The sequence below is a fragment of the Aspergillus lucknowensis genome (assembly GCF_044049455.1).
Source record: "Aspergillus lucknowensis strain CBS 449.75 chromosome Unknown BJX67scaffold_43, whole genome shotgun sequence".
In the NCBI taxonomy this organism is placed as follows: domain Eukaryota; kingdom Fungi; phylum Ascomycota; class Eurotiomycetes; order Eurotiales; family Aspergillaceae; genus Aspergillus; species Aspergillus lucknowensis.
In genome coordinates, this window is record NW_027263587.1 from 102,415 (window position 1) to 117,981 (window position 15,567).

The window sequence follows — 15,567 nt, forward strand, 5'->3', positions numbered from 1 at the left end:
TAAGAAGCGATCGGCTTCTGATTGAAGAGCCCGCTCTGTCTTGTTGCAATTGAGGATCGCAGTAACTGCTACCCGTGGCGTGCACGAATTGACGGACGAAGGTGGCGCGGAGTTAGGTCTCGACGTCAGGTTAGTCCCGCCGGCCCAATCGGCCAAAAACTGACTGCACAGGTGATGGCATGGGACATTGATCGACCACAGCCGGGTCCAGATCGTTTCGATGGTGACAGAGGGTGAATGCCGAATTCTTGGCATGCAGTCACTGGAGCACGCCTAATAACTTTGGGCCGATACAACGGCGGGCTAGAGGTAGTTAGCAAGCCATGGACTTAATCGCACATTGAGTCCGAGAGACAAAAACAATGGGAAGCAAGCACAGGAGTCTGGGCAGCGTCACACGATAGGCGGTGCTTATGCTTGGCGGTGGAGAGAGCAAGTGAGAAACAACTTACAGGGCTATTGAGAATGTTGCTCCGCTCTTTTCGGCCCTTCTTAATATGATTCTTGAGTGCTGCAGAATCCAGGGGTTTCAATAACTCGAAACTACAAAGCAGTTCGCCAGAGACAGACATGACGGCACCCCAATTATCGAATTCGCCACAATACTAAAAAGTTAGTGGTTAGCATAGAAGGCTCCATGAAAGCATGGAAGTAGTGGCAGTCAGATACTAACGTTAGGGGCGGAGAACACGGTGACCAGTATTCGATCCTGGTAGAACTCGTAACCGTCTTCGACGACCATGTGAGCGCGACAGACCAGATCGAAGTCGTGACGCTGCAGAAATTTCATGATCACATTTTTATTGAAGCAATAACTCACTCCTCGTTCGTTGGGCTCCCAATCGTCTTCCATGTCAGCAGGGTCGCTCCAAAGCAAGTCATTCAGCAAGCCATAATCGGGTACATCGGTCGGGCGTGCGATTCCACGGATATCATCCATATGAGAGAGGCTTGGAGAGAGGCCACCATGGACACAGAATATCTTTCCTGCCACGGTAGCTGCAATGGGTAGGCAGTTGAAGGTATCGACGAACGTCTTCCAAATCTTGATGTTGCAGCGCCGTTTGCATTCGTCATAGAACCCATACACGCGAGTCACATTCGCGCATTCGTGGTTTCCACGCAAGAGAAAAAAATTCTCGGGGTACTTCAGTTTATAGCAGAGCAGAAGGAGAATGGTTTCCAAACTTTGTTTACCGCGGTCCACGTAGTCGCCTAGAAAGAGGTAGTTGGTTGCAGGAGGGAAACCGCACATCTCAAACATTCGAATTAGGTCCGTATACTGGCCGTGAACATCTCCAACAATCTTAACAGGAGCTGACAACTCCAGCAGCGCCGGTTGGCTGAGAAACAGCTCGCGTGCTGCAGTACAGATGGCGACAATCTCTGCGTTCTTCAAGCAAACTGTCTTAGTGACCTTCGTCGAATAACCGGCATCGAGAAGACGAGTTATCATATCATCGAGATCGATTGACTTCAAGGCACCCATTCCCATTCCTGGAGAGCCAGACGATTCGGAATGAAGCGGGGTATTCATTATAAAATCCAGAATCGGATTCGACTGATCCTCTCGCTTTATAAGAATAGATTCACCCACTTTGTGCTCTGAATTGGCCGGTGGGGCTGCGGTCGGAGGAGCATCAGATACATGGTCAACTTCACCACTCTGTTTCATGGCGTTCACATCCTGATGGCCTCGCTTCAAGCTGCTTGACATAGAGGGAGAAGGAGGTGGATCAGGAGCATCCGTTGGTGATGCAGAATCGGCCGATGCAGGTCGACTCAGATTGGTAGAGCTGCGCCGGCTTCCGACAGACTTGAGCGACGCTGCATCGGACTTGTCATCGGCCTGAGACAGCGCGGATGTAGAGGCGCGGGGGCTGTCAGTATTGCGTATCTTCGAGCGGATAGATCCCCGAAAAGATCGGAGTGATTCCTTGGTGTCGGATTTTGAGAAGGATGGATACGACTGCAGCGAATCCCCAGGGCCAGAATTACCCTTGGAATGAGATTGGCCCATTCTGCAAGGAAATATGTGTGCCAAGATCCGACCCTCACGCTCAACGAAATGGTATAGGCTCGAAATAATCGATTCTCAACCCTGTTGAGGTTTCAGAATGCTAGTGGAGTCTTGGCTGTAACCAGTCTGCAGCTATCGGCAGAAGTATATAAAGGGCAGCGGAGTCTCTGAAAGTACGTTGGAGGCTACTCGAAGGTTATGGGTACAATATTCGACAAAAAACGACAGCAAATCTTGGCGTTCGTGACGAAACACTGTCCGGAAAATGAAAGACGAAGGGACCTCGACGAGTCGGTTATGTTGCAGGCTTGATGCTGGAAGAAAGGGGAATTGAGGAGAGCGATGATAGCATCAGTTTCCGAGCCACCACGAGCTAGATCGCCGGAAAAGATAGCTCCGATTTGCCGACAAATCACTCTTCAGAGATAAATTGGTTAGCAACGAGGCTGTGAAGTGAGGTGAGCTGTGGAGCAGACAAGCAGACGAGGGAGTGGGTGAGGGATTTGAGGTAATAGTTGAGGTTGAGGTGCGAGGAGCGGAGGACGGGGAGGGAGCGATCAGAGACGAGCCGTGGAAAGAATGCGTCATTATGTGGAGGAGCAGAAAGGCCAGGAAGGGAGGGGCGGTCTTACCTGGAGCACAGAGGGAAAGAGGAAACGACAGAATTATGAGAGCTACAGGGGTGGAGGAAAGGACGATAGCGTCGGTCGAAGGATGAGGATCAGAGCGAGTTGAAGAAGGACGAAGAGCGTTTCAGACCATTCGCCCTCAGAGCCAGAAGTTGGAGCCAGCGCTCTGAATGTGATGGTCTCGATTCCTGCAAAGCCACACTGCACGGACGCGGATGTGGCAGCCCCTCGGACCATCTGTCGGCCCGGTCAGAGCTCTGCGAATAAAGATGGATGGATGCCTGGAGATCTTCAAAGCTCGATCCAAGAAAAGGAATGCTCACACGGGGGAAATATGATGAAAAGGATAGGGACTCGCTTCTGCTGCCCAGAATCTAGATCAAACTGATTTGGAAGAGCTGTCGATCAATGCCGTCAATTATTACGGAGTATGGGAGAGTGAAAAAGGGCCATGGGTTTTATAAGTCTATGGGACTGGCCAGACCTCTCCCCTTCTTTTGGCCTGTTCTCTTCTCTCTTGATTGGAACGCCTCTTAAGACACCCTCCCTAAGCTTATTAAAGCATCTGAGTCAACCAAACTTGTCCATCACTGCGGCGAGCTCCAAGCACAGACTTTCCGTCTTCTTCTCATCTTCCCCTCACTGGGTCTTGGCTTTGACTGAGTGTGCGCTCTCATAGGTTCCCGAGCACTGAACTCCAGGCGTCCAGATCCCACAATTTCGTGGGAAACAAACTCCATCGGCGACGGAGAGGATATACCAGTGGTCAGCTCCGAAGATACCCGAATTCGCATGGCCACTCCAGTGGCTGAGGTCGCACAAGCCCAGACCAAAATTTCCCGTGCTAATTTTGCTTTTTTGGCCTCTCGCGTTCTGGTCTTATCAGGTGTTGAGCCCCAAGTCACAATTAGAGAGAGCCCAAAGGCGGAGGATGACAAGCATCGACCAAGTATTGAGAACGCACTCCCATCCAGGTTCCTCCTGGGTTCTTCCTTCCCTCAACCGCAGGAAGGAAACACCGCCATTTTGTCCTCGAATTCAGCCCAGCGGAATAAGGATCATGGTTGATAATGCCAAGCCGCACTTCCTGCGCCAAGAGAAAGCCGCTCGAGCTGTTTCGTCATTTCCTCCCTAACCACGTTGCAGTTGGTCTCACTTCTCGCACATCTCGATCTTGGCAACTCACCGAAAGTAGACCAACAATTCGACAGCAGTTGCCGGAATATCCAGTTAGGGTAAGCTTGAGCCTCCTTTTTGCAGCTTCCGCAGGCATCCTCCTGCAAAAGATGGTCGCCACATCCCGCTCGAGCGCCATCAGTCTCCATGCAGTTCCCCAATTCAAGAAACATACTCCGAGTAGCTGTCCTCGCAAATTTCCCACGTGCACATTGCATATCACATCCAGAATCGGAAGCGGACCACAGAGAATTGGTGGCGGAAAAAGCAAAGAAGGCGGCAGTTTGATGATTCGAGTCATCATGGTCATTTGAGTTCGCCAAAGAAGTAAATCGTCGAACTGTAGCTGAACACCGCCACCATCACGATGCTTTGAATGCTTCCCGCACGCGACCCTGTTGTGGGGTCTCCTCCAACTCGATTCTCGTGATGTGTTGGCCGGGAACAACCACAAGACCAATGAATCGACTAGTCATATTTAGTTTTAGGTTGTGCATCTCTTCCAAGTTCTCAGTCGCCGAAGTCAAAGTTGCGTCTCGAACGGCGGCCGCTGTTGGATAACGATACTCGAATGTGTTGGCGAGGATGATATTCCGAGCCTGAACGCAATAGAACGAATCAGTCAACGCATTTCCAATCCGTGAGTTTTCTTATTTCCTTCTCAATTCGAATCATTGGCACAAGAGCTCGGAGCAAGCTTACCGCATCTGTGCATTTGAAGACGCCCACGAAAATGCGCGTGTCTGATGCGTGCACCCGTAGTGTTTGGTCAATTAACGATCCCAAATACTGAACGGCGGAGTTGTCATCCATCGTGCCACTCCCAACCAACGAATTTGGTTGAACGGGTATACTCTGAGTGGCCTCGGTCTTAGTGGGATGATGACGGGATTTGCAACAGGCGATCTGGATTGTTCCGTGCTGGCTGGCTTTGCCAGATAGCCTCCGAGAGTTACCCGTGAAGCGGAGGTGAAGCCGATTCCTTCGAACACAGGCTCTCTCTTATATGTTTTCGTGGGATCGCGGTTAGGTGACAGGGTGCTGTTAGAGCCAAAGGAGCCTTGCTGTTGAACTGTCTCAGAATTTGGAAGCTCCAAGGACGCCTCAATATTCAGGCAGGAAGATTTCGTAATCCGCATAAGCCCCTCCCCGCCATTTGGGGCAGGGGAACTTCTTTTCGTGAACGCGGCCGGCGAGCAGTCTGTTAACCATTTATTCGCGATTGCGCTCCTTTTCTCGTTTTGGCTTGGACTTGGACTCATCGACAATTGCCGGCTGTAAGCTTGTCTCGCTCAAGCATTTCAATCTAAACTTTCTTCTCCAGAGCACGATCCTGCCGCGTTAGCGAGCCGATCAGGCACACTCCTTGGATATGTCATTATATTCATTCGGGTATAATAATCAGCTATACAAGCGCCATTCCAGGAATGGCCAGTCAGAGAGAGATTTGTCCTTCAGAGGAATAATGCTATCCGGAGCCCGCTAGGTACTCAAGTCGTGCAAGAACACGCTGACCCCGTAATCATACGGGCATGATAGGACCGACGGCGCAGAGTATCAATTCTAAAGAGGAGACGCTTGGAATAAGCAAACAAGCCGCATAGCAGGGTTTATTGCAATATCATGATCGCCAGCAATCAACAGCAGCAGAGATGAAAAGCAACGCTTGATGGAAACAAGCCAAAAGCAGAGGACGAGTCGCAGAGAGATGGGACCAGGGTATAAAAGCAAGCGTGAGCCTGAGTCAGCTTTGTGCCCCGAAACGGGGCGCATTACGCCCACCCACGGGCCCCAGCCCAGGGCCCGGGGTTCTGAGCCGACTCGTAACTTCCCGGGTCGATATTCACCTCCATTTGACGAGCTGGTGTCATTGTACCGCTATTACTTGTTGTGGACGGCGAAGCAAACCCAATGTCGTGGCCTTGCAGGAATTCGGTGCTATCTAGTGTGGGACCGCTCAAGATTTGACTCATCGGGGTGGAAGGGCAATGCGGGTGGGACGGCTGCACAGGGTGAAAGAATTGAAGTAGGGATTGTTGGCGAGGTTCGACGATAGCAGTCGGCGGTTCTGGTTTCACGTCCTCATCTTGGTCTGCAGGGGGTGTGTGTATTTGCTGCGCCCGCTGTTGCGCCGTGTACAGCCAACGAAGGGTGTTTTCTGTTTCCTGTCAGCAGGTTGCGCCATTTTCGGGCATTGGAACCCTTCACTGGCAGCGAATTGGTACCATATACTGTTTGGTCATCGGGGCGATCATTTCTCAGACGCTTTCGTGTTCGGCAATGCAGGTGTCTTGGGCTGTCGTCGATGAAAGGTCTATCAATACCGCTCTTGGTCGTTTGAGGGGAAGTCATAGACGGGAATGAAGCCTTGCGCTTGAGGGACATCGTAGACCAGGCCGAGGAGGGCAGCTGAGATAATTAAGTGCTCGGTTTGATATAGTATATATGTAGAGAGAAACAACTCAGGCTCAGTAAAGAATGAAATTGAGAAGGATTTGAAGGTTAAGTGCCTGGATTTGAGAACTTAAACCCTTTGCAATGTGGTTGGAAGAATAATTCAACCTGCGCGTTGAGAAGAATCTTCACGCGTGGTTTGGCGTCGCAATACACAAAACCATGCGCTATTCCACATTTGGTTTAATTGGCCCCCAGCGAACAGCCTCCAGGCACTACAAAGTAAATGAATCGCTCAATTACCAGTTCATTATTCCTGTGCGTGAGATAGATCCCTAAATTACTATTTTGTCGCTTGAATTGAGAGTTATTTGAAGGCTGGTATGTATAGTTCGAGGTTCGTGGCTAGCCGTGCGGGGATATATATCGGCAGCTCCCTCCAAAGATTAGTTCTGGTGAAAACAAGGGAGATTTGGCGTCTGTATATAGAAAGGAGAAATGAATTTAATATCAGATATGAGCGGGTTAGGGAAATGATGTCAACTGACCCTCAGTTGGATTCTGGCTGTGTCTCTGGGATCTAGATCTTTCCCTGTTGCGTGTGATGGTGGCTTGAAGCTTCCACTAATCTTCCCCGCTTCTCACCCCTCAGCGAACAAACAACCATCAACCAACTCTTATTCTGCCAACAACTTCACTTATTTTTAATCAATAACCTCTAGTAGCTTCTAGGAATACACTAGAATGAGTTACAGGACGGCAACCCACTCTGGGTCCTGGTATTCGGACGACCGCCGCGCCCTCACTCGCCAGCTCGATGAATGGCTAGCTCAGGTACCTGACTCTATCGCAGGGTTGGGCACTCTGCCAGTACCCGGGGCACGAGCCATCATTGCTCCGTACGTTTGGAGTTTATTCCATTATTTTCTCAGCATACTGACTTGGGTGCCAAGGCATGCGGGATATAGGTATTCTGGGGCCTGTGCCGCTTATGCGTATAAGGCCCTGGACTTGTCTCAAGCGTGGGTTGCAACTCCCAAAACAAGGTCCCCCTGCGTCTAATGTCTCTCTCTCTAAAGAAAACGGATATTTGTCCTCGGACCGTCGCACCATCACTATTTCACGAGCCTTTCCCTACCGCAACTGGCGGGTTACTACACCCCTCTGTCTGACGACCCTCTCCCACTCGATACGGAGCTTGTCGCCAAACTCCGCTCCAGCTCGGCCATCAAGCCCGATGGAACAACCGTCAACTTCGAAGCCATGACCCAAACCATCGATGAAGACGAACACAGTATCGAGCTTCACCTCCCTTATATCCATCGCCTCCTGCAGCTTCAACACCCCAACAAACCGACAGCAGAGTATCCCCCGTTGGTTCCCGTGTTAGTGGGAAGCACCTCAACAACGACGGAGCGCGCCTTCGGCGCCTTGCTGGCTCCATACCTCGAAGACCCGACAAATGCGTTCGTCATTAGCTCCGACTTCTGTCACTGGGGTCAACGCTTCCGCTATACCTATTACGTCCCCGAGGCCCCTAAGCCAGGGCCAAGGCTGCCATTGTCTTCGGATTCCTTGCCCCAGCCTGGAGACAGTGACATAGAGGATAAGATCGCACTCCCCAACGGAGGCCATCAACTAAGGCGGCGCGATCGCATATATAGTGAGGAACCCGCTATCCATGAGAGCATCTCCACATTCGACATCGCAGCGATGGCGGCAATAGCCACTGGGAAGACGGAAAGCTTCACCCGCTCGCTTGAGATCACGGGAAACACAGTCTGCGGTCGTCACCCGATCGGCGTTATAATGGCAGCCATTGAAGAGACTGGGAAGCACGAAGGTGGGAAGGGGAAATTCCACTTTGTTCGGTACGAGCGCAGCGCGGACATTACGGATGTGTCCGATAGCTCTGTGAGCTACGTCTCCGCATTTGCCGTGTTGTAATGCAGTAAGATCGACACTTAGCAACTAATATCTATCACTATAATTGTAGACCAGCCTCACACTAGATTGACTACTGGTGGTAGCTCAACTAATCAGCTTAATAGGGTATTGCGACTTCTCTTTGAGCGTTCAGACTGACCAGTGTGACCCTACTTTCCAGCACCTCGACCTAATCTCAGGCTTAATGTAACCAACAACTCCGTGTACTTGAGAATGGACGATGACTTCACTTGCTTATGTCGTGCACAGAGAACACAAAGCCTAAATATCCCCAGAAGTCCTCCTTTCCCAGATTCTGTCCCACCGACGGCATCGAGTAGCCACGTACAACGGGGGAGAGAGGATTCGTGGACTCGAATCTCGCGCCTTCCGAGCCCGAAACCTCCTCCAGTAATCCAATTATGGGAATCAATCGAGACAAGGACTCGCCTATTTAATCACATGGCTGCTCTATCATACCGCGCGTTGAGGAACATCGTTACACAGTGGGGAGGTAGTGCTGAAGACCTAAGCATGTGGTAGTGGACAGAAAAGCGAAAGCGACCCATCCCTCAGATCTGAATCCTCGAAAGGGTCCATCCGGCATTCGATCTCGGTCCATCCATCCTTCCACCCCGGTACCCCGGCGACATATTCGATCCTGCTATCATCAAGGATCGATCTGATCTGTCGGCTTATGATAGCCAAGACGGACGCGGATCGTTCCACCGGAGACATGAATTAGTACGACTATATCTATTTCTCAACCGGTATTGTTGGTAGAGACAGGGATGATCCACGCAGCAACAGACATAATGAGGATGATGGTATTCTCCTGGAGTCTGGTGATGGAGCCACGTGTGTGGCTCTGATGTGTAAGCCTGGGGTTTCTTGCATGATTGACCTACAGATTGGACATTATTTTGTGAGTTGCGAGTCAGGATTTTTGAAACTGTGGTTTTGTGCAATGGAGCGCCGTTGATCTATGCGGGACCTGTTGCTAATTGGGTCTTTGCCGTGTCTGGGGTTCGTACTGAGGTACCTAGGGTTGCATCGGTTTAAGTTGGCAGTTTCATCTGTGGTGGGCGGTAGCTTGAAAAATTTGGACCATTATAGATGCATATTAGTTCACTGATACGGAAGAAGAGTATATTATTGAGATCGACGAGAGATATCTAATCCTGGGGTATACAAGTGAGTTTAACTCTGCAGTGAGATGGGGTAGTATGGGGTATGGGGAAGTGCGGAGAAAGGCTCACCATCAGTCCAATCTGCCATCGATTACAGAGGCAAGCTTCCTATCAATGAAACCGAAACCGGAAACCTGAAACATCCAGATGAAGTTCTGCTTCTGAACCCTCAGAGCTAAACCTTTTTCCCCCGCAGACGTTCATTCCCAAGTGCTGAAGCGTTAACTCTTGGTAGGCGAGTGGTGAAATCTCCTCCATTAATCCACCCAACCACCCACCAGACAAACGCAGATCACTTTCCCTCAACCCCTGTGTGATCCAATCGCTCTTTTTGCTCGCTGATGAACGGCGTCGATCTCATCTGACATTGTCGCTTGACTCCTGCAACGTTGGACGGGCATGGGGAGCCTCCTACGGTTCGGGGATGGATCGGCATGATTTCCGGGTTCGGGGTGTTGAAGGGTGTCGGGCGATGGGACGAGAATTCCGGCTATACTCGCTTTCCAGATGGTTTCGTGGACTGGGGCGGATCTTGTGATGGACGAGGGAATGCTATGAGATAATTGTTCTGATTGTTGGGGTGGCGGTTGCTGGTGATGGCGGGGTGGGATGGGGTATATAAGGGCGCAAGGGAAGGAGAACACAAGAAATAGATGAGATGAGTTGAGTTGTGTTGATTACCCTTCTGAGAAGGTAAGCAAGGACTTTGTTTCACCTGCGAATGTCAAGTTTGAGGTTCGTTGTTGATCGTTTTATGACTTGGGGGCGAGACAGAGCTCCCTAGGTTTACCGTTACCTATCCATCCCACTTGGTCGCTGTCTCCAAGATTCTGGTACGTGGACTTTTTTGCTCTCTATACCGCAATGTCTTAAAGCACAGCATATGTTAATTATGTTAATATGGGCTTTGCATCATCATAGCTGACTGTCCCAGAACATGCATCTAAGAACGCTCTCTTTGGCCCTAGCGGTAGGCGCCGCAGCATTTCCACAACTGAAGGACCCAAAGCCTCATAAAAACGTCGCTCGGGCCAATGACACTGCTACTGATAGACTCGTTTTCTGTCACTTCATGGTGAGTCTGAGCCGTAACTCTGATTATTTGGCGTGAGTACTAAAAATGTAGATTGGGATCTCAAGTAACCGCCAGAGCGCCGCCGATTACGACGATGACATGAGACGGGCAAAAGACCTAGGCATCGATGCATTCGCCCTGAATATCGGCGTTGACCCGTTCACAGATACCCAGCTGAACTACGCCTACGAGTCCGCCGCGCAGAATGATATGAAGGTCTTTATCTCCTTTGACTTCAATTGGTACCACACCGATCAAGCGGCCGCTGTAGGCTCGAAGATTGCGCAGTACGCAAATGAACCCGCGCAGCTTATTGTCGATGACAAGATCTTTGTATCCTCCTTCGCGGGGGACGGTATCGATGTCGAGCAGATTGAGTCCAGCGCTGGGACAGACATCTTCTGGGCACCCAACTACCATCCCGGGATGGGTGACTTTAATGACGTTGACAGCGCGCTGAATTGGATGGCCTGGGATAATGATGGCAACAATAAGGCGCCGAAGCCTGGGGCAAATGTCACGGTTGCAGATGGGGATCAGGCATATATTGATGCCTTGGGGGATAAGCCTTACCTTGCTCGTATGTTGAATCTTGATTTCAATGAGCTGTGGCTGACGGTGTATAGCCGCGTCGGGCTGGTTCTTCACCCACTTCGGAGGTGAAGTGTCGTACAGCAAGAACTGGGTGTTCCCAGGCGATCTACTCTGGTATAACCGCTGGCGGGAGATCCTGGAGCTTGGCCCTCGGTTTGTGGAGATCGTCACCTGGAACGATTATGGAGAGTCCCACTATATCGGGCCTCTGTCTTCGCCACACACAGACGATGGAGCATCGAAATGGGTGATGGATATGTGAGTTGTCGCATAGGTGACCCAGATGATCGTGGGGCTTACTTGTATTAGGCCACACGGTGGTTGGCTCGAGATGTCACGACCCTTCATTGCCGCCTACAAAGCCGGCGATACCTCACCCGACCAGTATATTGGTGACGAGAGATTGATCTACTGGTATCGACCCACGCCCAGAGATGTTGAGTGCGATTCGACCGATACCACAATGGGAGGCAACCCAGATAATTCGACGGGAAATTTCTTCCGCGGTCGCCCTAACGGATGGGAGACCTTGCAAGACGAGGTCTTTGTTGTCTCTCTCCTCAACTCTCCAGCCACAATCGAAGTTACGTCCGGGGACGTGGAAGAAAGTTTCGAAGCATCCACAGGAGCTAGTGCCTTCGCTGTCGGGATGGGCGTCGGGCGGCAGACGTTCTCGCTAGTGCGTGATGGGGAAACGGTTATGTCTGAGACGAGCCTGAAGGACATTGTGGACGAATGCATTTGCGGCCTCTACAACTTCAACGCTTACGTCGGAGTTGTGCCGGCGGAGTCAACCATCGACCAACTGGACGCGACCGGCCTCGCAATGCTGTCTCAAGGATTGAACGCTCCCTGCCCAACCAACACCTTGGGAGCCGGTGCTCCTAGTGCAACAGCCTAGAGAATGTATCCCGGAGACTTCTTCAAGTGGCAGGCCACGCGGCTGTCGGAAAGTTCGTTTCAGATGGCGGATGATTTCGTCCGTTTACCCGTCCTTTTCGTGACTATATTAAGTTGATGGAAAATTGACATGGGAATGTTGCCGCTCGTCCGGGTGTGGTTCCAACCTCATGCACATTCGTTTGTATACATTGTTTTGATTGTTCATATTGTTTCTGCCCGGTCAGTAGCTTTCTTTCAACTCAAATGTGCATAGTGAAAAGAATGTATCTCACATGCTTACCTTCTATCTTCGTCGCACAAGCTGCGCTCTTATCAGTTCGTCTCGGGACGGGGCGGGACGACCCCCTGGCCCCGGACTCCGGCCAGTGCGTCAGCAACCCCGGAGCAGGAGCAGAAGACGCAATCGTCGCCCTATGAAAGGATTCCGGAGAACGCGTGCGCTCCCAGGAAAGGAATGGGGAACGGGACGAAGCGAGCAGGATTGAGCCGGAGAACAGAAGGTTGTTTTTGGGGTCGGGGTTGAGCCGGCTGCCACGGCAGGCGAGGAAGACCGTATCTTATCGGTCGCTCCCACGCCCGCTTTTAAAGACAAGCAGTGGCCCCGGCCCATTTTGAGATACCCTCACCGACTCTTCTGACTGAGATTTCTTCCTTCAGTATGAGTGCTTTATCATTTCCGTCTCCCCTGACTCATATATTCCCCAGCCTTGCCCTGGAGCCCTTCCCAGACATACACTCTCGCAACCTCACAGAATAGAGGTCACGCCGCACACGTTACCCCAAATCCCCCACAGCCACATCATCTCCAGCTCCTGCGTCTTGCGTGATTCCAGACTTCTTGTCCTCAGATAGTCGGCCAGAAGCTCTTGCTCAAACATATCTGCTCTCTTCACTCTCGTCCGATTTCGATTGCTCTCCGAATCGACAAGATGATTTGTTAACGCCGCTCCTGCCCCGTTCCACCTCCACCCATACATCTCCGACCTCCCAACTCCTCGCCTCCGACGAAGTTCGATATTCACAATCTCAGCGATGGCGCGGATCAAACAGGGTGTCTTCTCCTGGGAGGATGTTTTGGCCCATCGGTACCAAAGTCTGTCTCTTTTCGCTTCCTCGTTGTGTCCAGAGTGCAAGGAAGTCGGTGGATGACATGCTAATCAGCCCAAAGACAACAAGCCCTCAGCCCTCCCACGTTCCCGGAGACAAAGTGCGGTCTCTGGACGAAGCCAGTCGCAGCCGAAACAGCCGAATACAATACTGAACTGGGATGCCCAGCTGCAGAGCTCGCTGCTCACGAAACTCTCCCCGGAACTGCGAGTGATGATCTGGGAGCAAGTCCTTGGTGGCATGCGCATACACATCATCCAACGATCTGATAGACGGATGGGCCACGTTGTTTGTCCGCTCACGGATGCTTGCGACATCTGTCGCGGCGGGTTGCCGCCTTCTGGCTGCAGTAGTAGAGAAGGAGGAGAGTCCCCCATGAGGAGCGATCTTCTCGTACTTCCGATGGCATGCAAGCAGATGTATGACCATCGTCTGATCCCTATGAAGACCGAAAACGTTGACTGAACCCAGATACTCTGAATCCATCCACCTCTTGTACACACTCAATATCTTCGAATTCAGCAACACCTGGTCCCTCACGTACCTCCGTCCCACAATACCCACAGATCTCTGGGACGCCATCCGCGAAGTTGAACTCAGCTGGGCTTTCCCCGGCCACTGGCTCCCTAGCAAGGACCCTGTGAAGTCGGTCTATTTCTCCGCCGGCCGCCAGCAGTGGATCGAGACGTGTTGCGCCATAACCCGTATGAAGGGCCTGCAGTATTTCACCCTGCAGCTCAGCGGCAGCTGGTTCTGCGAGCCTGTTGAGAAACTACCCGTGTTTTTGGAGCCGCTGCGTGAGTTGCACCTGCGACAGCTGTGGAAGTTGCATCTGCCTCGACAGCCGTACTACGTGAAGGAGATCCGGAACATCGATGGCGATTTGCGCAAGAGGGGGATCGATTGCTCGGTTCAGACTGCTGGGAAGTGAGTCAAATTGTCGGTTGGAGATTTCGGATATCGAAAATCATGGTTAATTGCCCTGAGCGAAGCATACAACGCTTGCGTTTGAAGATTGGTTGATTGTTGATTGTCTTTGATTAGCGATTGAGTTAGCTGTACTTCCTCTGAATGCATTTGGCGCTTTTGTTGTCACATCAAGGGATGGTGCCCTTTCTCATGACCTATTTCTGGTCTCTGTGTGCTGGAGTTCTCATAAAGAATTCCATGATCCTCCTTCAAGGAGACAGTTCATCGCCCATCGTCCGACGAACTGATAAACGGGGACGGCATTTCCTCTCCACTCTCGGCCAACCTCGGATCCGAAAACGCCGAAGTCGAATTGAGTCCCATTTTGAACCAACCAGCACCCTCGTGTCTCCTCTCTCAACCCCAGTCCAGTTACAAAACCTGAAATACACAGCGCGCTGCACCAAACCCGAACGAGGAGGTGCAGACCCCATCTGCTCAATAATGCAATTTAAAGTTCAGAAAGAGAGATCGGCCATCTGATCCAAACAACCCCGAAAGAAACTCGTGTCGTCTTTGTCTTTTGACTAGGCTCGCTCGCATCCTGCGCCGAGATATTTAGCACCCCCCGAACATCCGTGCACGAAATGCGGCAGAAAACTCGAACTTTGCGGCCTTGGGCTGACCGCCCTGGTCAAAGCTCACCTGACTAACTATTTTTGGGGAGCTCAACAGTCAGCCTTGCCCTGGAAAGGGTCGGCTTTGCGGGGAGGAACGAAGATCAGCGTTGATTGGCTGAAACTCAGTCGAAGCTTTGAGGTTCCTGCTTTCTGTTCTGCCTTAGACTTGGTATTCTTGCCCAAGGTCGCTCTGTTTACGCTCTTCAATGTGGTGGATGGTAGTTTTGCGACGGGAGAGAACTTGAAGGGAAAGATGCCTGATTTCCAGCACTGACCAGCAGTCGCAAGGAGAGAGACAATCGCAAACTGAGACAGTCGCGCGCGACGATCGCATATCGCAATTTAACACGATTCAGGCACCAGGGCCAAAGTCAGGATCTTTCTTCCTCTCGCGTCTCCACTTGTGGGCTTTTGTTTCAACTGACAAGGGAAAATTACAAGACCAAGAGGCTTCATGTATCAATTCAAGTTGTACAGAAGGTTCCACCGAACTCGATGTTCCCGATGGTATAAATGTGAAACAATTCAGCCCAAGTTTTCTCGGCTATCTCAAATTTCTGCAACCAGTCCTCGTTCGGTATATAACGGGTAAGAATGTAGAAACACAGTGAACCGCCGTAGTCGGTTACATGAAGGTAAGGAAATTGAAAATGTTCATCGCTTGAGCGCCCAAATTCCATGCCGAGTCCCATCATGAGATGACCGATTATATTGTGCAAGCACGTCATACGCCATGTAAACATGAGTCCGAAAGTGGAGTGTGAAGGAAATAGGATCCAGAGACTGAATAGAGGTGAAACCAATGGTATCGTCACAAATGAGAAAAGAATAGAAATAGAGACCGTCGAGAGTATGTGATAAACGTGTTCTGAAGACCTTGAATTATCGTGCCGGCCATGGCGCGAACGAGAAATAATTCGAGTCTTAGCATAAATGTGCGTCAGGGCGTTAGCCATTCCATAGT

At 51.1% G+C, this 15,567-nt stretch overlaps 6 protein-coding genes across 6 annotated transcripts; 3 read left to right on the forward strand and 3 right to left on the reverse strand.

The window, feature by feature from the left end:
- Positions 1-93: 93 nt before the first annotated feature.
- phzA (putative serine/threonine protein phosphatase) lies at positions 94-2,327 on the reverse strand. Its single transcript, XM_071025842.1, has 3 exons — positions 674-2,327; positions 453-605; positions 94-303 (listed from the first exon to the last, which is right to left on the reverse strand). The coding sequence occupies exons 1-3, from the start codon at positions 2,018-2,020 to the stop codon at positions 274-276; spliced, it is 1,530 nt and encodes a 509-aa protein (XP_070883149.1). The 5' UTR covers positions 2,021-2,327; the 3' UTR covers positions 94-273.
- A 1,860-nt stretch (positions 2,328-4,187) lies between these two features.
- On the reverse strand, positions 4,188-4,638 carry BJX67DRAFT_384008 (LSM domain-containing protein; the record flags this gene model as incomplete). Its single annotated transcript, XM_071033580.1, has 2 exons — positions 4,188-4,424; positions 4,528-4,638. 2 exons carry the CDS (start codon positions 4,636-4,638, stop codon positions 4,188-4,190), a joined length of 348 nt encoding a protein of 115 aa, XP_070883150.1.
- Positions 4,639-4,873: 235 nt separating this feature from the next.
- On the reverse strand, positions 4,874-6,392 carry BJX67DRAFT_361854 (uncharacterized protein). Its single transcript, XM_071029925.1, has 2 exons — positions 6,051-6,392; positions 4,874-5,983 (listed from the first exon to the last, which is right to left on the reverse strand). Exons 1-2 carry the CDS (start codon positions 6,208-6,210, stop codon positions 5,598-5,600), a joined length of 546 nt encoding a protein of 181 aa, XP_070883151.1. The 5' UTR covers positions 6,211-6,392; the 3' UTR covers positions 4,874-5,597.
- A 474-nt stretch (positions 6,393-6,866) lies between these two features.
- On the forward strand, positions 6,867-8,273 carry BJX67DRAFT_226962 (protein MEMO1). The gene is made up of 3 exons (XM_071025843.1): positions 6,867-7,118; positions 7,173-7,241; positions 7,299-8,273. The coding sequence occupies exons 1-3, from the start codon at positions 6,964-6,966 to the stop codon at positions 8,164-8,166; spliced, it is 1,092 nt and encodes a 363-aa protein (XP_070883152.1). The 5' UTR covers positions 6,867-6,963; the 3' UTR covers positions 8,167-8,273.
- Positions 8,274-10,272: 1,999 nt separating this feature from the next.
- On the forward strand, positions 10,273-11,905 carry BJX67DRAFT_374032 (glycoside hydrolase family 71 protein; the record flags this gene model as incomplete). Its single annotated transcript, XM_071031489.1, has 4 exons — positions 10,273-10,410; positions 10,462-10,990; positions 11,037-11,262; positions 11,314-11,905. 4 exons carry the CDS (start codon positions 10,273-10,275, stop codon positions 11,903-11,905), a joined length of 1,485 nt encoding a protein of 494 aa, XP_070883153.1.
- An 804-nt stretch (positions 11,906-12,709) lies between these two features.
- On the forward strand, positions 12,710-14,506 carry BJX67DRAFT_227010 (uncharacterized protein). Its single transcript, XM_071025847.1, has 3 exons — positions 12,710-13,000; positions 13,076-13,433; positions 13,486-14,506. Exons 1-3 carry the CDS (start codon positions 12,940-12,942, stop codon positions 13,943-13,945), a joined length of 879 nt encoding a protein of 292 aa, XP_070883154.1. The 5' UTR covers positions 12,710-12,939; the 3' UTR covers positions 13,946-14,506.
- The last annotated feature ends 1,061 nt before the right edge of the window (positions 14,507-15,567 follow it).